The sequence below is a fragment of the Misgurnus anguillicaudatus genome, chromosome 12, assembly GCF_027580225.2.
Source record: "Misgurnus anguillicaudatus chromosome 12, ASM2758022v2, whole genome shotgun sequence".
NCBI classification, from domain to species: Eukaryota; Metazoa; Chordata; class Actinopteri; order Cypriniformes; family Cobitidae; genus Misgurnus; species Misgurnus anguillicaudatus.
In genome coordinates this window covers 36601448-36625112 of record NC_073348.2, presented here as the reverse complement: position 1 = coordinate 36625112, position 23665 = coordinate 36601448, and the positions used below count along the sequence as shown (strand labels likewise).

The 23665-nt window shown below is 39.0% G+C and overlaps 2 protein-coding genes and 7 non-coding genes across 9 annotated transcripts in view; 7 read left to right on the top strand and 2 right to left on the bottom strand.

Moving 5' to 3' along the window:
• The window catches only part of rnf34b (ring finger protein 34b), a 30312-nt gene extending 23293 nt beyond the window's left edge, over positions 1–7019 (bottom strand). Inside the window, exon 1 of the mRNA XM_073874498.1 lies at positions 6792–7019. The gene's annotated coding sequence lies outside the window, so the exon portion shown is untranslated. The remainder of the gene's footprint in view (positions 1–6791) is intronic.
• A 5747-nt stretch (positions 7020–12766) lies between these two features.
• Positions 12767–23665, bottom strand: part of lrrc75bb (leucine rich repeat containing 75Bb) — a 30024-nt gene continuing 19125 nt past the window's right edge. The window contains exon 4 of the mRNA XM_055207769.2: positions 12767–14069. Within this exon, the coding sequence (XP_055063744.2) occupies positions 13487–14069 (583 nt within the window). The 3' untranslated portion in view covers positions 12767–13486. The remainder of the gene's footprint in view (positions 14070–23665) is intronic.
• Positions 14692–14762, top strand: trnag-gcc (transfer RNA glycine (anticodon GCC)). Its single transcript has one exon. It is a non-coding gene; the product is annotated as a tRNA-Gly (tRNA).
• On the top strand, positions 14853–14923 carry trnag-gcc (transfer RNA glycine (anticodon GCC)). Its single transcript has one exon. It is a non-coding gene; the product is annotated as a tRNA-Gly (tRNA).
• Positions 15736–15806, top strand: trnag-gcc (transfer RNA glycine (anticodon GCC)). Its single transcript has one exon. It is a non-coding gene; the product is annotated as a tRNA-Gly (tRNA).
• trnag-gcc (transfer RNA glycine (anticodon GCC)) lies at positions 15898–15968 on the top strand. Its single transcript has one exon. It is a non-coding gene; the product is annotated as a tRNA-Gly (tRNA).
• On the top strand, positions 17469–17539 carry trnag-gcc (transfer RNA glycine (anticodon GCC)). Its single transcript has one exon. It is a non-coding gene; the product is annotated as a tRNA-Gly (tRNA).
• trnag-gcc (transfer RNA glycine (anticodon GCC)) lies at positions 18389–18459 on the top strand. The gene has a single exon. It is a non-coding gene; the product is annotated as a tRNA-Gly (tRNA).
• Positions 18679–18749, top strand: trnag-gcc (transfer RNA glycine (anticodon GCC)). Its single transcript has one exon. It is a non-coding gene; the product is annotated as a tRNA-Gly (tRNA).

Sequence of the window (23665 nt, the reverse complement as noted above, 5' to 3'; positions counted from 1 at the left end):
CATTCCGATGAAAAGAACAACGAGTTTATGAGGCACTTAATTAGTTGGGCAGTTCTGCGCATGCGTCGTATCAGAGTGGATTAAAGAGGAGAGCGTGAGCACCTGTGCTACAGGTCACACAGAGTGCAGCTGCAAACTCAAAATTACTGTTTCATAAACTATCCAGAGTGGAAGCCCATAGAACAGTGTTTCCCAACCCTGGTTCTCGGGCACCCCCTCCCAGAAAGTTTTAGATGTCTCCTTATTTAAAACACCTGATTCGACTCATCAGCCTCCTTCTAAAATGGTAAACATGTCTCCCTAATAAGCTGATGATTTAAATCAGGTGTGTTAAATAAGGAGACATCTAAAACTTTCTGGGAGGGGGTGCCCGAGGACCAGGGTTGGGAAACACTGCCATAGAAGGTATGTCGCTAATGTTTTAATTCGTTTGCTAGCCTGTTTGAGTGCAGTCTTGTCTGCAAAATATATACGGATATTTTCCATCCTAAATGAACTAATAGTTAGCCCCCGTTTAAAATTCAAAATTGCTTTGCAAACTGAAGCAGCAGCGTTTTTAGTTTACCGTCATCATAATAAATGACAGATTTTGCAATACAAGGTATATATTTTTGCCTTTTTGTAGTTAACAGGAATGCTAGCTGTGAATGAATGTGTCGAATGTGCCATTGAGAAATTTGTCATTTTAAGTTTAAGTCTAACTAACACTGAAGGTGTCAGAGACAGGTAAGAGATGATGAATAAAGTGATTGTAGCAGTTTCATAGTCACGATAAAGTTTATTAGGCCCTAAAATAAACATCAGTCCACTATTTACTCACTCTTACATTGTTTTAAAAAAATATCAGCTTTTAATTTCTGATCAGGAACTAAAGGGGTCATGTATGATTTATTACAGTCATATTTAGAATCAGTGCAGGTTGTTAGTAAGTTTATGCATGCTTCATGCATGATACAACTGGAAAGTACGGCCTGTTTTCATATAAATTGTTAGTATTCAGTAAACTTTGACTATGCATATAGTATACATAAACTTTAATTCAAGATACACAATAATAAATAATATTATACAACAGTTCTTTCTGGTTCTCGAATCTGATTGGCTAAGAGCTGTACGATATTGTACTGATAACGGCACAGTAACCGCTTCACCTTTCGTATCATTCCGCCACCTAGTGAATGGAGGTCCTAAACAGGCTCATCTCTGAATGGAAAAACACAGACGCCCTGTTTTTAAACACTCTCCGTGTGTCTCATTAGTTCACTAGCTCATAAATCAGTCTGTGAATCCCCAATCTGTAGTTATTATTCCGTCAAAGATCAGCGCTTTTGAATGTTACGTTAAACTTAATGGGATTAATGTCTTGTCACATCATGTGGACGATTAACACTTGGAAAGAGGAATGTAACTTAAACACTCATTTTTTTCTGGAGCTATATCTCTTATCAGAATGCGAAAACAGTGGAACTGCAAGTAAGCACAGCAGCTTTTAAATGTGGACATTGATAATTTATTTAATCGCGACGTGACTATTAAAACATGTTATGAGATATCGCCACTGGTATGTTTATAAGCAGCATGCAAAAACATCTCTCTGACACTTTTAAAAAACAGTTTTATATAGTACTGACAAGAACGAAGTCTAATAATAACCGAGTGCTCGTATCGCGTTAAGATGAAATGGTAAACCAACAGTAACATTATAGAAGTATAGTTTTATTAACTTTTACCTCGCGCCAAAACAATAACACAAGACACTAAATATGAATAAGAAAACAAGTAATAGTTTCATCATGACACCAAATACTGCTGATTTGATCTCATTTTTGATCATCAGGCCAACATGAGAGCCAGGGAATCCCTGTCAGAGATGTAGCCTAGAGAGGGCGGTGGTCAGCGGGGCAAGTGAACACTGACGTCCGCTCATGCTTTGGTTCTCATACGTACCGAATCTCACTAAGCAAACGTTCAAACAGGCGCTATCTTTACTAATCGACTGTAGATTTAAATATAATACATATATATTCTCGACTGAACTAATCTTAAAACTACACTTTGTGACCAAGAAATTGTAATATTTAAAAACGGTGAATCTGTCCATTGAGTTAATATGAGATTCAAAGCAGCCGAAAGTGTTACCTGTCATTCTGGCCGCCCTCAAATCCGTGGCGGAAGAAGTAGTTCTCAAACAAAGAGGCTTTTAAAATAACTCCGTTGTTGTTTTCAAGTTTTCATTTTTCAAACGTGTGCCGTCGAACTGTTGTATAAAAGCAATATCGCTCTCGGAGTCGTGTGATGTAGCTCTATATCATCACGGCTGTGATTGCCTCCGGCACGAGGCCGTCTGGCCTAATCACAGCCGTGATGATATAGAGCTATATCACACTCCTACTCAAGCGATATTGCTTAAGTAATGAATAACTTTTATACCTTTTTATAGCTGTTAAGAGTTTTGGTCACCATTACTAAAACTGTAATTGTTTTTTTTTTTTATTAGGTTAAATCAAAAATCATAAGGGCTTGGAACTATTTGAAAGAGTAATGTATGGAGCCTACATGAATTTATTAATATAATAATTAGTGCTGGGCATAGATTAATCTCATACAAAATAAGGTTTTTATATATTATATGTAATGAATATGTATACTAGGTGGGCGGGGCTACAAAGGAATGATGCATTTCACCTGCATCAGGAACTCCAATAAATGATGGAGGAGCATATGATTACATGTGATTTGATATGCAAATGAGAAATCACTGGAAAGGGAAAGAATATGAAGTGACACATTGTTATGCCCCCAATCCCCAGGGAAAATATAACACACTTAAAGAACGCATACAATTTTGAGAGAGAGAGAGATGAATGATGAAAAGAACTTTCACATAAAAACACACAAAGTTGCTATTCATTTCAAACATCTGATTACCAACATAATTGCATGTGATCCCAGTAAAATAAACCAAAACTAAGTATATCAGTCAGCATGAATAATAAATACATGACTTCCTTGCCAAAGTAAAGAAACATGATAAATGAGTGGGAAGCTGAGGAAATTTGACGCTATCTTACGAATTATTGCATAAATTCCTCAGTTCAGTTTGTCCAAACTTGCTTATCTCTCAATCAAGTACAGGTTTGAAGTAACCTGAGTGATAAAACCAGCCTGTGAAAGTGTATCAGATTACACTTCACACCTTTTGCTGTTGAGAGATCATTCTATCATTTTCTGGGAAACCATTTTTTTTTTGTTTACTATTAAGCAACAATTTTTGAAGTAATTCCAACAGTTATCCAGACGGGGTCGACATTTTCTATGATATCAACAGCTGAAAAGTAAAACCCAGTCTGTAAAAACCCAGCTCAAGTAGCCAAATTTGTGATTTTTTACAGTTTTCTGCATACAATCATCCTACCTAATGTAAAGAACATTGTGTATACAACCATGATATCTTTAATATTGACTGAGTAAGGCCATGTCAACGATTGAAATCAATAAAACCCATAAGGCAAATTTATATATTTATGTATATTTATTTATTTATGTATAAATATATTTAGAAATATTTATTTTCACCAATATATTTTTTGCTCCAGATGCCAGAATCAGCAGAGGGTGTCTGGCCTTTTCTTCTTCTTATCCATCTTCTCCAACACCTGTTTCTTGGTGGCGTCCAGCTTCCTCTGAAAGAATTCTGTCCCTGCGAATTCTTCAAAGGGCATTTTGGGGTTAGAGCAGACTTCAAGGGGACCAAAGGGACAAATCTCTGTTCCAAAAATTGTGAACTTACCCATCGCTACTGGATGGTGCTGATCCAGGGGATGCCATGCAGAGGGTGGAGCCCAGCTGGAGGAGGATGCTGCGTCTGAAGCTGGAGACAGGGCTGGAGCCAGTGTGTGCACAGGGGTCTGTCGCTCTTCTGGTTTCTGTGCTTGTATCAGTCAAGAGGAACTGGACGGCAGCCTGGCTCTGTGTACTCCAGGCCAAACCTCTCTCCAGTGTCTCTGTCAGCGAAATGAAGTGCAGGGTACTTCTCTTGACCCGTCACTTTTCTGTAGACAAGAAAAGGCTGGATCGAACACAGCAGGGAGGACACCTTGCTGCTTCAGGTCCACTAGCTGTTGGTAGTTCCCGTGTGCCACCCCCGTCATGCCCTGAGCCTGGAATAATTCAGAGGAGCTGTGGGTCCCGGTGATCCACTGGGCCTGGTGGAAATGATACCCCTCTTGCTGTGAAGTACCTCTGACAGGGATCCAGATGGGGACTTTGGTGCCTTCACCAGGTACATGGTTCAGCTGCAGATTCCCGAAGTACCTGTACATAATGCCTACCGAGTGATAGTGATAGTAGGCTGTCCTTCTTATGGCCCTCAGCCATACAAACACCTGAGGCCTGCTCCTTCTGGAGGTTCCGAATTAGATACATTGTGTATCCAACATCATTCTCCAAAAGCCACCTAAAGGATTTCCCTTGGTACTTTCCAAATTGAAGGATGTAGTCTCCCAGCACCTCCGTCCTGTCTGAGGCATCTCCTCCTCTCTGACGCACCACAGCGAGAGCGTTCTGCCGAGCTCCTCCTTCAGGGGCGCAGACTTCTCCTGAAGAGTCGGGTTGTTTTTTATCTGCCTGGCTTCATCGGACGACTCCTGGAGGAGAAATCTGCACGGTCCCTTGTGGAACACGGCACAGGTTCTCCCTGGGAAGAACACCAGGCCAAAGTGTAGGCTTATTTAAAAAAATAATAATTTAAAGGCTGAGTCCACAATGTTTGAAAAACGCTTTAGAAAAGGAGATGGGTCGACTACCAAAACACACTTGTAGCCAATCAGCAGTAAGGAGCGTGTCTACTAACCGACATCCTTGCCGGGTTGCGTATGTGTGGGGCGGGTCTATCAACAGAAGGTCCAGATTCTATTGGGGTAGGGGCATGTTTGTTTAGGTGATTTCAAATATCAACATTGGCTTTCAAACATCATGGACTCCGCCGATATTACAGTTTAAACATAAATACTGGCACTAGACTTGAGACACAATGACCACAACATGTAACTTATACACCAACCCCCTGAACCAGTTCTGCTGAACTACAAGCACAATTCCGGCTTTATACTCTAATTGCAATTCTAAAACACACTTTTTTTCAAAACACTACACACAATTCTCTGCATTTGGCACAATTGTCATGCAGAAAATCTCTTGTTTTCACCAGGAACACACTGACATTCAAATATGCACACTGACTCATCACATGGGCAAACACCTGCCACACAGTTTTACAATTAGCAAACAGATATTTAGCATAAAAGGGCAACAGGTGAACTCTTCTGGTTTGGAGACCAAAACAGAAGAGAGGATAGTTTTTTTTACTGTAACTGCAGTGTATACAGTAAATTATTTTGTTTTTGTATAGACCCCTTCACAATTCACGTCACAGGCTGTTCCCACTGCGCATGTCGGGGTCAGAAAAGTCATTACAGCTGATTGAGTTGCGTATTATTCGGTATCGTCAAAAATGCCTACTTACGTCGTGGGCTGTGAAAATCGCACGAGGTCTTCCGTTAAGTTTTCGCGATTCATGCAGAATCTCAAAAACAAAAAAATACAACATCTGCGTCTGCAAGCAATTAACGTGCAGACTGGGACAATGCAAAGATCAAAGAGGCTTGTGTTTGTAGTGCTCACTTCATTTGAGGTAAGTCATCATTTTTCAGCACCGTTAGATTAAATTATAAAGCCTAAATGGTATGAACAGTTCGACCCCGTGCTGCGCGCGCACCCGATAATCATTCAATGTTTACAAACCTTGAAGGGGTCTATGTGGACCATACGTGCAACTTTGTGTTGGTTGGGATGTAGACTGTGTAAATTGTTTTTGTTGGAAAAATAAAATATATTTGTTACCGTGTACTTGTGTGTTCCGAGTATAAAAACAAAATTTTCAAATATTTTACAACACACTTAACATGTGTACTGTCTGTAGTAAGTGAAACACTGAACCAATAAAGGCCTAAGTCATGTCTATTCATATAATGGTTTGTGTGTGTCATTTGAAAACCAAATACCATTTTGAGAAGAAATAACACAGTTTTGAATGTAAAGTTTCATTTTCTAGGATAATTAAGGGGTTTTTGCCCATTGTGTGAGTGTTTTTGATTTGTGTGTAGAGTTCTGAGGGTACGAGGCATGCTTTCAGAAAATCTGCGTAAAAAAATCGAGAAAAACTGTAATCATCACATTTGATAACCTGACTAAAAAAGATCTGGCCTGATAAAGAAAATGTGCTGCTGGCACTGTAAAAAATACTTTGCTGCCTTAAATTTTTTTGTTAAATCAACTTAAATAAAAAAAAAAGATTTACAAGTCACATCAACAGAGATGAGTTGTCACAACTTATAAAATATAGTTGAGAAAAGTCAATTTAATTTTATAAATTATAACAACTCATCTCTAGTCAAGATAAATAATAGTAAGTTGAAATGACTTGTAAATCGAAGTTGATTCAACAAAAAAAAATTTGGCAGTAAAGTATTTTTTACAGTGTGTAAGCTTTGCTGAACTGTGAACTTCACAGTTCAAAGGGTCAATTGGTTTTCACACCTCTTTTGATCCTTATCTACTGTGAACCTGGGGAGAGGGCAGGCCTGCTGTCTGTCTTGTGTGTGCGCGTGAGAGAACAAAAAAGGTGAGAGGAGCAGCGATAAATTACATTACCATTTGAAAGCTAACAACTGGCGATATGGCTATATCTTTATCCAATAGTTGTAGAATGTAAAAAAACAACAATATCTTACCTTAAATGAATGAAGAATCGACGGCAAGCTGTTGTCTCCTCCGCTGGAGTTTCCCAATCCTGGTCCTCGAGTACCCCCCTCCAGAAAGCCTCCAGATGTCGTCTCATACAAAACACCTGATTCAACTAATCAGTCTCCTTCCAGAATGGATAACATGTCTCCCTAACAAGCTGTTGAGTAAAATCAGGTGTGTTAGATAAGGAGACATCTATAACCTTCTGGAAGGGGGTACTCTATGGAATAAATTTCCCGCCTAATGTATTGAGGTCATGGATCAAAAAATAATATGCGTGAATGAAAAAATAATAAGCGCAAATTTGATCTTTAAAGAGAATTAAAATTAAATTGCACAAAACTGAAAAACGAATGCAAAGTTATCCAAATTGCATACAAAATGACATTTTCTTTGTTTATATTACTCCTTTATTTCTTCTCTCTAATATTTTCTGCTCATATTTATTTGTTTTGTATGCTTGTGCTGTTTTTTCTCTCGCTCTTATTTCCACACTCTGCGCTTGCGTTTCCAAAAGTTGCAGTTAGAGTTTCATGCAAATCAGGGCGGATTTAAGCGTCACCATTGGTCCGCTAGTTTTAGATTGACAGCTCCTCCTCTAGCCAATCAGTCGAAGAGAGGGTGATGACGTCACTTCGGTGCGACTCAAAGCAGGCGATCGTGCAGGTGAAGCTGGACAACCGTCAGATGGGCTTTGATAATTTCAGATAACTTTTTGTATATTCACAGGTAGTGAAGTATGCATGTACAGTTTCTTTAAATATAATTATTGGCATTTATAGAGTCCGTTTTGAGAGAAAATTTAAATTTTCTACTGTTATTGAGCTTATTTAAACTTAGCGGTTAGCGCTTAGCATATTTACCTCAAAGTTTACTTCAGTAATATTACCTTTATTTAAGTAATAATAGTACAGTTTGCATATCAATCCTGCTTCTTTATATGTTTATTCATGAATTTATGCTGTTATGTGAAGTCATGGGAGCTATATTTATTGTAATACGAGACATTAAATGCCATTATATGAATACTTTTGCTTTTAATGTGCTCATTATAAACGCACAGTGGCATTTTAGTGCTGGATTTAAATGCATGTTTATATATTTGTTTTTACGTTTATATTGCAAACTTTTTGGCACAATATAACGTGGTCTTATTGCAACAGGTCCTATAAAACTGTACACTGTACACGTGCCTTCCCGTGTACAGTTTGAAACACATGTAGCCTTTCTACAACCCTGCCTGTTACCTTAATAATCTTAATATATGTGGTGATAAATAAACCTTTGCACTAAATCTGGCTACTTTGATCCATTTCTGTGTTCTGGCTCTGACACATCAAGAGACATGCTGGAGATTTTAAACATCTTTAAACCAATCTCCTTCTGTCCAATATTTATATATGTCCAATATTTAAAGTATATTATGTGTATCTATTTATTCACACACGTCATATGCAAGAAAGTAATGTGGTGTTTTTAAACTGATTTTCTTTGTATGCTGTCAGAATATGAATACTGGCTCAATAAAGGGACTATTAATGGAGATTCACAATTCAGAGATTGTATATATTTAGTTTCATTTTGTGCAGCTTGCTGGATACTTTGGAGCTTAAAGCATCAGTTTATAATTTATGTAAATTTAGCATACAGTTATTTTAATTTGTGTCATTTAACTCGGTTATGCAGTTCATCTATACCTAGCACAGATAATAAACAAAGCTTTTTCTGTATTGTTGATTTGTATTATTTATTTGTATTAATACAAATAATGTAATGCCAGAGTAAACACAATGGGTCTGAAAATAAAACAAAAGCAATTGGTTTGAAAATGCGTTATTTCTTATCAATATTGGGAAATCCCCTACAGGAAACACAAAGCTTCCTTTAATAACATGTTATAACTACTGTACATTTATTCAAAATAAAAACCTGAAGCACCACACTGATATTCAGGCCGTTTGCTATTATGTTTTTTTTTTTTTTTTTTGGTCAAGATCGTTCAGATGTACAACTTGGCTGAAGTCTACCAATGGTAATTTCATAAATGTATTTCTCCTAAAAAGCAGACAGCCATCTATGAAAGGTCTGAATGCTTATGATATCGTAATATTTTTAGTTTTATACTGTATACGTTTGCACATAACTTAACTATTATCACTTTATCATTATAGTGTACTGAGCATAGAATGTGTAAAGCCAATGTATGTAATTCATTTTAGCCTTAAACTGCAAAGACTCACTCCACTGCCTAAACCTAAACGGACTTTAACGGACTTTCATTTACTTGGATGACACATTATCTTAAAGAACTGACAAAGAGTACTCACAACAGACATAAGTGTATTTCTGTCTAACACTAACAATATTTTGTTTAATGATATTTAATTGTCTAATATTTGCCAGCTGACGGTTATCCATCCTCTCCTGCACGACTATGCAGCCGGGAGTCGCACTGGAGTGACGTCAACTTCCCCTTCAACTGATTGGCTAAAGGAGCTGTCAATCTAAAACTAGCGGACCAATGGTGACGCTTAAGTCCGCCCTGATTTGCATGAAACTCTAACTGCAACTTTTGGAAAAGCAAGTGCAGAGTGTGGAAATAAGAGCAAGAGAAAAAACAGCACAAGCATACAAAACAAATAAAGAGAAGAAATAAAGGAGTAATATAAACAAAGAAAATGTCATTTTGTATGCAATTTGGATAACTTTGCATTCGTTTTTCAGTTTTGTGCAATTTAATTTTAATTCTGTTTAAAGATCAAATTTGCGCTTATTATTTTTTCATTCACGCATATTATTTTTTGATCCATGACCTCAATACATTAGGCGGGAAATTTATTCCATAGTACTCGAGGACCAGGATTGTGAAACACTGGCCTAGAATAAACTTTTTGGAGACTTCCGCCAAACAGAACTGCGCAACAGCGCCAAAATGCGTAGCGGCCAAAAGTATATTGCATCCGTAGTGGTTTAGCACTATCATTGGAAATGAATGGGAAGGCGTTTAGGGCCGTTGAGCTGATTCTCTGCGTTTAGGGCCGTTTAGCTGATTTCCGGTGCCCGGGTTCGATTCCCGGCCAATGCATCTAGACATTCTTGAAGCTTTATTTTATACATACTTATATATTTCATACTTATACTGTTATACATTTAGTATATATACGTATTAACGTACATTTGAATATGTTAATATATGAAGGTTAAAACTAAAATAAAGCATTTTCAAATTCAAAAATCTATTTAATTAAGCTTTACTTTCTACAGAATGTATTTTGCATATATTTAAAACATATTTTTGGCCAGATAAATGTATTTTTTGTCGTATGAGAAATCAATGACTGAATCAAACTTTGATGCTCCTGATCCCACAAATATGTTATGAGCATTTATCTTGGATTTTACAGACAGGGTCACAATGAGGACAGATTGTGTAGACTTTACAGGAAATCACACATCTGCAAGAACTTTTATGGTCTTCCAGGAACACTATGACTGCATTTAAAGCTATGGCATTCTCATGGTGTCATTCAAGGCAGTTTTCCAATCTCCATATGGCAAAAAAATACATTTCTCTGGCCAAAAATATATTTTAAGGCTAAATAGAAAGTAATGCTCAAGTGAATACTAAGTTTTAACCTTCATATATTTCAAAATTTATTTCAAGGGCAAGCACATACATTTCTAATTTTACATCCCATATGGCAAAAAATGTATTCTTTACCAAAAATTTTTTAAATACATGCTAATTATAAGTTAATTTTATAAAGTATATTTTTGTTATAAAGTTTAAAGTTTTTCTTCAAATGCGACATGAATATATGGAGGGCAAACTATATTTTTAATGCTTTAAAATATATTTAAAAATATAAAAAATAGCCCAAAAATATATATTTAAGATAACTAAGTTAACTTGTTTTTTTGTGCATTCCAATGAATATATTAAACTGATGGTTTGTTTTAAAGCCTTCATAACTAAAAAAAATACAAGTAGCACAATAAAACATGACAACATAATAATAAAATATCTTTTGACAAGAATTTTGGAACCAAACTCTTCATACAGTATAGCCTATATTTTTGCAGTATGAGTCCGAAGGCTGCAGCCTGCGGAGGTCGCATATGCAGGATGTATACGTCATCAAACCTGGTTTATTTAAGTTCACTGAGCATTACATTCGCAAATCATTAGCATATTACAACAATTTGCGATTAACAAAGAATAATAGTCAACTTTATAACTGTTAATATTCTGAAATAAGACAGTCTTGAAGACGTGTGCAGCCTAGCAATGCGACCTCCAAAGGCCGAGGCCTTCAAATTGAAAAACGGCCATTGTCGTGGTCCTTTGGGTATTTTGTGTAGCCTATTGATGTTATATCCCTTCAAAGGACCACACAACCAGCACAGAAACATAAACCATATCTCAGAGTCAGAGGACACAGAAAACATTAAGCAATACCCCTCACATATAAGGTTAAGGAACAGTCAAACACATGGAACAAATCAAACTTTCTCACGCATGCACAATGTCTTAAGATCCTCCCTCGTGTACTTTACAGATGATGATAAAACTCGATCTGTCTGAGAGAATATCACTGCTGCTTTCGGTCACTATTTGGTCAATAGCTTTTTAAGGTTACCCAAACCAACGTAATGTTGCAAAAATTACGACACAATTACAGTTATCACCACTAGATGGCGCAATGATACCTTTAACAATTACTTAATTCTGGCTGTATTTTAGTTGTTTTGTGTTTATGAAAAGCATAGTGAGCTACTTATTATTTTGCTTTTTTATGTTATAGTATTACAGAGCTGTAAATACAACTAACAGCAATCTTAAAGTAATATAAGATATGTATGTATTATTTAAAAGAATAAATTAAAAAACAACATTAGTGAATTAAAGCCCCATAGACGGTGCAGTACATCAGGGGTTGGCCGTGAAATCTGTCAGCTGTTGAAATGACTTACAGAGAGTCTCATTATGAAAGTGCTGTCTGCTAACACAGAGCACTGTTCTCATTAAACAGAGACACAGAGAAATGGAAAGCGTTAGAGAACCCAGCCCTAAAATCCAGGACTCATATTGATCGATTTCATATTGATTTAACAAAAATATTGAAACAAAAAGCAACACTCATTCTCTTACCATCAGATTTATTTTTCATCTTCTGTCATCTAACAGCAGTCCCATGAAAATGTAATCTCAAATACACAGACAGTGCTCAGGTTTTGTTTAACAAATAGAGTTTATTTTACATAGAAGAACAATCATGTAGTTCAGTGGTTTTCAAACTGGGGGCCGGGGCCCCCAGGGGGGCCGCAAGGTGGTGCCAGGGGGGCCCCAGTTTTATGACATTTTATGAAACACATTAATTTATCATGAATTCTGTGTAATTAAACCTAAAAAAATAAGGCTACTAACCAAAATCACTACTTTATTGTATAATTTAATGTTTTTTTATTAAAATGTTGAGTTTTAGAACAGTTTTTTGTCACAAATTTTCTTTGGGGGGCCACGAAGGAATGCACCGTACACAAGGGAGGCCGCACGCTGAAAAAGTTTGGGAACCACTGATGTAGTTGATATATGTATATATAAAATAGTTAATGCAGAATAAGTCCTCTATAGGTGCTTTAAGCCGAAAATCACACATGCTGGATGCTGGAGTCACAAACAGGAATCTACTAAGCCTGAAAGGTCAAATACTGGAGATGACCAGCCACAGGAAAAGCCTACCATGTAAAGTGCAACCCAGACAGACTGTCTGTAAAGGAAACCACGTAGGTACCACCTGAGGAGCAAAGGGCAGGATAAAAAGGTCACATGTAAAGCATTCATGTATCCGCAGTCCGCACACACATATACACACAGCATTGTGAAACATTCGTTTCTGTTGTTTGTGACATAAATCAAACAAAACATCTCTGTAAAAATGTGAACACATACGATACATGGTACGTGTGCAGTGTGCACTGAATAGTGGTGTCTTTATTTTATCAAGAATGTCATTTCTCATTGCAAACTGTGTGAGATTTATTACAAAAAATAATCACATTGGATGTCTAGCGTGGCTAGTCTCTTGGCTGTCCATGTGTCTAATGAGCTCATAAGCTTCTATATAACAACATACACACACATACATACGATCACACATATACACGCACATACATTTCAGCCCTTTTATTCTTATCTCTCACCTCTATCTGCTCTCAGCTCCTCTCTAATTGAGGTGAATCGACCCTGGATGAAAGCCGTCCTAGAGGCAATCATTTGGCCATATCTGTCAACTTTAAAGTTTTACATCAGAGGCCCAGGAGCTGCCGATGTGGGGAGCAAAAAATAGTTCGGGTTCACAGGTCGTAGTTAGCGCCTTATGTGAAATGTTCCAAGGGCTAAACATTTAAAAGTTTTTGTCCTGTTTGAATCTCTTCATTGTTAGATGAATGGGACAAATGGGACAAAGTCTGCTTGTTATAGCATTAAGACTATACAAAGTCAGGCATGTGAATTGTGTGTTTGAGACATTGGAGTGAAAAAGTTGTATTTTCCTCTTGACTCTTGATTTTACAAGCTCATTCTGTTTATTAGCACATGGCTCCTTTAAGGATTTGTGATATTGGATTGGTTTAGTTTGTGAAAACTAGGATGATAAGAAGAGTTAGGAACTACGTCCCATCACCTTTCACAGAAATGCAACGTAAGGTTCTCAGTCTTCTCCTCTACATTCCAGGGCTCCTGAACCAAATGATCATCCATTACGTCTTCTTCATCCTGTTCTTTCTCCTCAAACACACTTATTTCTTCAGTAGAAGTCTCTAGGTAGTAGCTACTGCTGTGGCCTTCACTGTACTCATAAATGGTAGGCAGGCTGCTCCTCAATCCAAATCGTCGGCGTAGAGCGACCAACAATGGCTGGGGCACAGTAAAGATGTCCACATTGTTGCCTAGGTCCACCCATGCCAAACTGGGAAACCTCTTGGGGTCCTTGACCATCTCTATCAGATCTTTAAGAATAGCTACAGTCAACCGGTTACCGTTGACGGCGAGTGTGGAGAGTTTGGGAAGCACCCCTAAGAATGGTAAAAGAAGTCGAAGGCTTTCGTCCAAGAGCTCTGTAAAGCTGAGGTCCACTGCCGTAACTGATGAACCGTTGTTCTGAAGGTAATATGCCACACGATGCAAATCACGGCCAGAGAGGGCGATACCAGACAAATCCACTGTATCATTGGCTAACTTCTTTGTCAGTGTAGTTTTAAGGCTGTGAAAAGAAACAAAAAAAAAACATTATTTGAATTCAACATTAAATTACCTGTTTATGGGGGCAGTTTCCCGGACCAGGATTAGACTAGTACTAGACTAAAATAAATGTAAGAGCTGTTCGAACTGAAAACAACTTGCACTGACATCTTAAAATATATCAGTGCCCTTTGTTTTTTTTCAAAATGCATGCAGTAATGTTTTAGTAAGGCATATTTGTTAAAACTAGTTCTATTTCCTAATTAAACTAAGACCTTGTCCTGGCTTAAGCTGATCCCTGTCAGGGAAACCACCCCTAAAGAGGTGCATGCATTGGTGGTAGAATTCTGGCCTGCCCGGTTCGATTCCCGGCCAATGCATCTACACTTTTCTAAAGGCTACAAATTTCAAGATTGCTATAAGGAAACATCAAAACCTGCTGACGCAGCAGTAAAACACGTGCCTCTTAAGCATTGGTGGTTCCGTGGTAAAATTCTCGCCTGCCACGCGGACGGCTGTTTCACGCGGTTCAGATTTAAACCCGGGCCAATGCATCTACACTTTTCTTAAGGCTACAAATTTCAAGATTGCTATAAGGAAACATCAAAACCTGCTGACGCAGTGGTAATTTATGTACATCACAAGCATTGGTGGTTCAGTGGTAGAATTCTCGCCTGCCACGCGGGAGGCCCGGGTTCGATTCCCGGCCAATGCATCAACACTTTTTTTAATGCTACAAATTTCAAGATTGCTATAAGGAAACATTAAAACCCGCTGACACAGTGGTAACATATATGCATCACAAGCATTGGTGGTTCAGTGGTAGAATTCTCGCCTGCCACGCGGGAGGCCCGGGTTCGATTCCCGGCCAATGCATCTAAATGATTTTTAATGCTACAAAAAGTTTCCCCAAAGAGATGCACGCGGACTCAATGCATGTTGTCTCCTGAGTCTGATATGAAGCTATACAGAAAATATCTCTACTCGCCTGCCACGCATAAGGCCTGGGTTTGATTCCAAGCCAACGCATATTGGCGGAAGGCCTGGGTTTGATTCCAAAACATTTGAAACCCGGGCCAATGCATCTACACTTTTCTTAAGGCTACAAATTTCAAGATTGCTATAAGGAAACATCAAAACCTGCTGACGCAGTGGTAATTTATGTACATCACAAGCATTGGTGGTTCAGTTGTAGAATTCTTGCCTGCCACACGGGAGGCCCGGGTTCGATTCCCGGCCAATGCATCTATGTTTTTTCTTAAGGCTACAAATTTCAAGATTGCTATAAGGAAACATCAAAACCTGCTGACACAGCATAAAAAACGTAAAGGTGCTCTAAGCGAATTCACGGGTTTTATTCCCGGCCAATGCATCCACCCTTTTCTTAAGGCTACAAATTTCAAGATTGCTATAAAGAAACATCAAAACTTGCTGACACAGCATAAAAGAACTGTACTCGCCTGCCACGCGGCCAATGCAGGCTACAAATTTCAAGATTGCTATAAGGAAAACATCAAAACCTGCTGACAAAGCATAAAAAAAACTTAATTCTTGCCTGCCATGCGGGAGGCCCGGGTTTGATTCCCGGCCAATGCATCTACCCTTTTCCCCTTTTGGCTACCAATTTCAAGATTGCTATAAAGACAAATCAAAACCTACTGACACAGCAGTAAAAATTTGCATCCCAAGCATTGGTGGTTCAGTGGTAGAATTCTCGCCTGCCACGCGGGAGGCCCGGGTTCGATTCCCGGCCAATGCATCAACACTTTTTTTTAATGCTACAAATTTCAAGATTGGTATAAGGAAACTTCAAAACCCGATGACGCAGCGGTATCATACGTGCAATGCAAGCATTGGTGGTTCAGTGGTAGAATTCTCGCCTGCCACGCGGGAGGCCCGGGTTCGATTCCCGGCCAATGCATCAACACTTTTTTTTAATGCTACAAATTTCAAGATTGCTATAGGGCTTATTCGATCTACGTCATCAATGTTAGCGGCGGCCATATTGTTGACATAAAACTGTCAGTCTGTCAATTGACAAGCGAGGCAGCGTGGGTATTATGCATGGTATTATCGGTGTAATTTTTTTTTTTAACCGCGCGATGGTGTGTGGTTTAATACACGGATGTTCTAACAACAGCAAAAAGACCCCGGAATTACTTTTTATGCGATACCGACTGTCAGAAAACATGAAAGGAGAGGAGTTGAACCAGCGAATGAGAGACTCCCAACAGCAAAGTCTGTCCCCATCATTTTACCACAGGTAACGTTAGGGATATATGCTCACAGCAAAGTCTGTCCCCATAATTTGATCACATATGGTTAGCTGTAAGCAGTGGCTGAAACTGCTCTTTCAGATAAGCTGCCATAAATTGAGACAGTTAATTTAGTATGAATAACTTCTATGAACATAATAATAGGTCTGGCATTGATACTAGGTAGGGAATTAAGGGCCGTTCACATAGTTTTGAAAAACGTTTTTAAACAGAATAGCGGAGCTCACACCAAAACTATAACGATACAGATACAATGAACGACATCATTGGGATCACTTTCTGAGCGATTTTTTCCCACCTGATGAAGGATAAACCATTGATAGCATTAAAATCTGTTTGAACTTCAAGTGCACGGCCACTTAAAATGACAGTGAAGCTCATTGCTGAGGTCTATAACATTAGATTACCTCCAGTTGCTGTGAAAATTGACTACGTAATGCTTTTTAATCTATTACATTAACTGTAATGCCAAAAGGTAAGAGATTACACAAACTATTAGATTCACTGTTTAGAGTTACGCGAAACGCAGCGTGTTGAGGACATCTGCAAAAGTTTTTATTACAAGCAATATTAAAGGCAAGTGATTTGCGCGAGTGCCGTGAGCGAAATTAGCATAAACGTATAGTTTGGTGATGTGGACGATGATATAGTTATCGTTATAGTTATAATGTGAACGGCCCTTCAGTGCTTGTATGATGAATGCGGATACTGTATGAACGATATAGTTATAAATATCTGGATAAGTTACGGCTGGCAATAAGGACGGATCTTTACTTAAGGCTATTGGGTCTATTTGATATTGTTCCACAATAATCAAGCTCGTCTTCTCTTAATACAGACGAGATTAAGGCATTAGGCTACTGCTCCCCTCGATTCAAATCTACGTGCAGCTAGGGGCAGGACAGATGTCATGTCAACAAGATGGCCGCGGCTAGCGACTTCCGGTGTTTGCGAATAAGCCCTATAAGGAAACATCAAAACTCGCTGACGCAGCATAAAAGAACTGAACTCGCCTGCCACGCGGGAGGCCTGGGTTCGATTCCCGGCCAATGCATCAACACTTTTTTTTAATGCTACAAATTTCAAGATTGCTATAAGAAAACTTCAAAACCTGATGACGCAGCGGTAACTTACATGCAGCAAAAGCATTGGTGGTTCAGTGGTAGAATTCTCGCCTGCCACGCGGGAGGCCCGGGTTCGATTCCCGGCCAATGCATCTACGCTTTTCTTAAGGCTACAAAAAGTTTCCCCAAAGAGATGCACGCGGACTCAATGCATGTGTTCTCCTGAGTCTGATATGAAGCTATACAGAAAATATCTCTACTCGCCTGCCACGCATAAGGCCTGGGTTTGATTCCAAGCCAATGCATATTGGCGGAAGGCCTGGGTTTGATTCCAAAACATTTGAAACCCGGGCCAATGCATCTACACTTTTCTTAAAGGGACACAAGGCAGCATTTTTATGTTAATAAATCATCTTCGTAAGTCGGTATATGGTTAAATGACTCATTACATGACGAATGAAGACCCTCTCGCCCGCCCCTACCGTCTGTGGGAAGAATACCCCATTTGCAAGTTCGCTGTATCTGACCCGGTGTCCTTCAGTCTGGTAAAGTCTCAGATATAGAAAGCATTTACTCCCAGACACTAGGGGGAGCTAGTAGAGAAATAATACTCAGACTTGCCTGGTGTGCCTTTAAGGCTACAAATTTCAAGATTGCTATAAGGAAACATCAAAACCCGCTGACGCAGCGGCAACTTATGTGCATCACAAGCATTGGTGGTTCAGTGGTAGAATTCTCGCCTGCCACTCGGGAGGCCCGGGTTCGATTCCCGGCCAATTCAACAACACTTTCTTTTAATGCTACAAATTTCAAGATTGCTATAAGGAAACATCAAAACTCGCTGACGCAGCATAAAAGAACTGAACTCGCCTGCCACGCGGGAGGCCTGGGTTCGATTCCCGGCCAATGCATCAACACTTTTTTTAATGCTACAAATTTCAAGATTGCTATAAGAAAACTTCAAAACCCGATGACGCAGCGGTAACTTTCATGCAGCAAAAGCATTGGTGGTTCAGTGGTAGAATTCTTGCCTGCCACGCGGGAGGCCCGGGTTCGATTCCCGGCCAATGCATCAACACTTTTTTTTAATGCTACAAATTTCAAGATTGCTATAAGGAAACATCAAAACTCGCTGACGCAGCATAAAAGAACTGAACTCGCCTGCCACGCGGGCGGCCTGGGTTCGATTCCCGGCCAATGCATCTACACTTTTTTAATGCCACAAATTTCAAGATTGCTATAAGGAAACATCAAAAAACGCTGACGCAGCGGTAACTTTCATGCAGCAAAAGCATTGGTGGTTCAGTGGTAGAATTCTCGCCTGCCACGCGGGAGGCCCGGGTTCGATTCCCGGCCAATGCATCAACACTTTTTTTTAATGCTACAAATTTCAAGATTGCTATAAGGAAACATCAAAACTCGCTGACGCAGCATAAAAGAACTGAACTCGCCTGCCACGCGGGAGGCCTGGGTTCGATTCCCGGCCAATGCATCTACACTTTTTTAATGCCACAAATTTCAAGATTGCTATAAGGAAACATCAAAAAACACTGACGCAGCGGTAACTTTCATGCAGCAAAAGCATTGGTGGTTCAGTGGTAGAATTCTTGCCTGCCACGCGGGAGGCCCGGGTTCACTTCCGGGCCAATGCATCTACGCTTTTCTTAAGGCTACAAATTTCAAGATTGCTATAAGGAAACATCAAAACCTGCTGACACAGCATAAAAAACTTAAAGGTGCTCTAAGCGAATTAACGGGTTTTAGACCATAAAACATTTTTAGTTACATACAGCAAACATCTCCTCACTATCTGCTTGCTGCCTGACCGCTTATCAAACTGTAAAAAAATGTGATCTCTGTAGACAGCCCAGGCTCCACAAACGGCAATAAAAACATAGTGGCCAAACATACAAACAGAAACCATAACAAAGTGTTCCAGCCAATAAACGACAAGAAGGATTTGAGGGTGGGGGTTGGCGTGTTCATGAAAGCACGGAAGGGAGGGAGAGAGGGAGGAGTTAGCTACGCTCCGTTTGTTTGAAAACAGTTCAAACATCCACAAAAAGTGACGTCACACAGATTCGATTCCTGGCCAATGCATCAACACTTTTTTAAGGCTACAAATTTCAAGATTGATATAAGGAAACATCAAAACCCACTGACACAGCAGTAAAAAATGTGCATTGCATGCATTGGTAGTTCAGTAATAGAATTCTCCACATTTGACAACAGAATGAGATGTTTATGTTAGTGCATGATTTGCTCTGAGATAGTAATACTAGGTGGGTATTGGCTATTACAGGCACACACTGTCAAGACTCAGTTCCTAAAATTAGTGATTGGGAGTCACTTCCAATAGAGTCAATTCCTTGAATCTCGATAGTTGGCGTCACACTAAAAATGTATTACTTCATACTTACATCTCTCTATCTCCTTAAACAGGATACTGTGATATGCTCAAACCAGAAAATGAATCTCCAAATAAATAATCACAAGCATTCTTACAGCCTGTTCACATTACACTGACATTTACACATTTAGCAAACACTTTTATTCAAAGCGATTTAGAATGTATTTGTTTTAAAAGAATGTGTGTAATATATTCTATATGAGTATTATTTAAAAGGCTCTTATGGATGACAAATGCCTCCAGGGCACTTGCTATTGCTACCGAACAGCAATGCAGCTCCCTCCTTCAATCACCTTGTAGCACCCCGCCCCTCTGCAGTGGGGAAAGTCCATCTGTTTCTCTTCTGCTTGGCACGATAGGATTACATTCAGAGGAGCATGTGCTGTGACTGCAAGATTTGGACTTCGTTTGCCATGTGCAGTATTGTTCTGAGTCTGCGGTCGACTGATTGGATTAAGGGTTTCCTACAGGAGCTGGCTGGCACTGCACCCACTTTTCTGCGTGGGAGCAGAGGTCCAGCCACACAAACCGCACAGATCAGCCCTTTTCCAAAACACTTGCTGTGTGTCAGTGTCGTAGTTATGGGGAGGAGTGTTGTGAGCTGGTGGGGTGGGGGCTTAGCAGACTACAGTTCAGAATCGCTTGCCTATCTGCGAGGTAAAGCATTAGCGCCAGTCTGGCGGGCCAGGTTTAGACTGGAGATCGAATGCCCTTTAACTTAGAAACATGGTCTGTTCTTGTCGGTTGTCTGTTATGGATGATGACACATACTCGGCTCAGAAACAAATCAGACTATTTCACAAAGAAAACGTGCTATGGTTCAGGCACTAATACACTGAAACAAATTAAATATGGTTAATTTAAACAAACCGATTGGTTTTGTCCACATATGACCCAACCATGGGTTAAAACAACCAAGCAAAGGTTGTTATTTTAAACCCAACAATTAGAATATCATCAAACAGTTGATTCGTTTCACTAATTCCATTCAAAAAGTGAAACTGTTCTATTATATTCATTAATTACACACAGACTGATATATATCAAATGTTTATTTCTTTTAATTTTGATGATTATAACTGACAATAAGGAAAATCCCGAATTCAGTATCTCAGAAAATTAGAATATTGTGAAAAGGTTTCAATATTGAAGACCCCTGGTGCCACACTCTAATCAGCGAATTGTCTCTCAGTCTAGTTCTGTAGGCTACACAATCATGGGGAAGACTGCTGACTTGACAGTTGTCCGAAGGACAACGATCGATACCTTGCACAAGGAGGGCAAGACACCAAAGGTCATTGCAAAAGAGCCTGGCTGTTCACAGAGCTCTGTGTCCAAGCACATTAATAGAGAGGCGAAGGGAAGGAAAAGAAGTGGTAGGAAAAAAGTGTACAAGCAATGGGGATAACCGCACCCTGGAGAGGATTGTGAAACAAAACCTATTCAAAAATGTGGGGGACATCACAAAGAGTGGACTGCAGCTGGCGTCAGTGCTTTAAGAACCACTACGCACAGACACATGCAAGACATGGGTTTCAGCTGTCGGATTCCTTATGTCAAGCCACTCTTGAACAACAGTGTCTCGCCTGGGCTAAAAACTAAAGGGACTGGACTGCTGCCCAGTGGTCCAAAGTTATGTTCTCTGATGAAAATAAATTTGGCATTTCCTTCGGAAATCAGGGTCCCAGAGTCTAAAGAAAGAGAGGAGAGGCACACAATCCATGTTGCTTAAGATCCAGTGTAAAGTTTTCACAAATTTTCTGAGATACTGAATTTGGGATTTTCCTTTGTTGTCAGTTCATTTGCCTTGACCTCTGCTCAATTTTTGTGAGTATCCATTAGTTTTGAATCCTGTTGTTTTTCATTCTTTTCTGTATCATTTTAGAAAACCCACATGATAAAGATTCAGATGTACGTCATATTGCAGACAAAGAAAGTGGTTTCTGGAGTCAAATATAAGGTCAGCTGACAAAGGCGATCAATGCATCGAATGATTCAATTAGGTGAGGAATATTCTAAAATCCACAGAGGAGCTGAGGACCCCACTTAATGAGAGATCTACCGGCTCTAATTGCCTCATACATCCACGCTGCCCTTTGGGATATTGACATGTTTTTACCAAGAGCTTTCATGACCTATTAAAAGCAACCGCGAGATCAGTGAGAAGCTACAAGGAAAAACCACAAAAACAAACAAAGGAAGTTGCCAGGCCTATACCATGTTCTTTATTACACATTTCATGTTTCCAGTACCACCAAACACATGGTTTCATCTGCTTAAGATCTGTAACATCGGTTGACTAAGCAAATCTGGCATTTATGTGCTAAGCTTCAACAGAGTTTGTGCTCAACCAATTGTATGCTTTCTTCTATCTTCACACACACTGACTTATGGGTAAAACCATTCAAAAACCTGTCAATGCAAATCCGCATACTTACAAAGGCCAGGCAGCTTTTCTCCACCACCACGACTCTCGAAATAACTGTCTCTTCAGCCGATTTCTGTGTAAGTTTTCACTGAGCCCTAACAACATGGCAGTTTCGAAGGCCTGTTTGCAATAATACAGTCCTATACTGACAGTCTGACATGTGCTATATAGGAAATAATGGCAGTGCAAGATGTTTTTAGATGAAGGCAAGATGCAGTGTCACATATCTCTTCTGATTGGATGTCTAGGTCAAATTTGTGTTTCTTATGTTCATACTTACCATTGAGATGATGTTTGTGGTTTTACCCAGCAGTTTTAGGGACCAATTACACCACTTGAACATGGCGTTATTCAGTCTATAGGCATGCACGAGTATAACCAAAATATCAATGGTGGCCTACAGGACTGTGTTTGTGCTGCTTCTCCAACAAAGTTTACTTGACGCTAGGTCTGAACGATTTGACCTAAAATCAAAACCTCGGTTAATTTAACATTTGACATCGGTTACGATTAATGAGCGATTATTATTATTTTCGCCTCATACGCTTTTACAAGGGTCACTTAAAGTAACAACCTACCTCAAGGTCCATCTAAACAAAACTGCTCGATGCTTTTGCCATCTTGATTGTTTGTATTTAGCGCTCTGTAGAAGAATGCGTATGAGCATTCAATTCTTGTATTGTTTCTTTACAAAGTAACATCGCCATCTACTGGCACGCATAATGCAGTGCTATTAGTCGTCTTCACAGATCTTTTTGACAGCAAAATTTTAAATTGTTTTCAAAGACGCAAAAGGAAAAACTTTTCTGTTTTGTACTACATCGCTGTCATGTAAACATAGTCTAAAAATCTTGAAAAATCTTAGTTAGCAAAATTAAAGATTCATCTAATTATGGCCAAATAAAAATACAGCTTTCAAAACTAGCACTTTAATTCAGATCATAAAACATATGAAGAGTTTGGTTCCAAACCGCAATAAATCCATTTTGACAAATTTCTGTAAATACGTGTTTTCTATCACAAGAAAGTGACAAGATGACAACCACTATTTTCTGTTACAAACTTTCACATAGCATCTTTAGGTTATAAAAACATAAAAAATTCAAATCCATAACTTGATTTTCAAAGATTTATTATAAAAACTAATTATTTTTTCCACAAAATGCAATAAATCCATGACAGTTTTTTTATGTCAAAATGCTATAAATCTATTAAATCAATGTATAAATGTGCATTCATCTTTACCATTTTATATTTATTTAGTTGACTAGTGGTATACAGTGATTAAAAAATAAACATTAATGGCATTAACCAAAACACTTACTTTGTTATATTAAGAACACATTGCTGCGGTTATACTTGACGTCGTCTCTTTACATTTTCATAGCGATCAGCTGTAAAATTTTTTGGTCCCGCTCGGTTTTCGTTGACTTTGAGTAA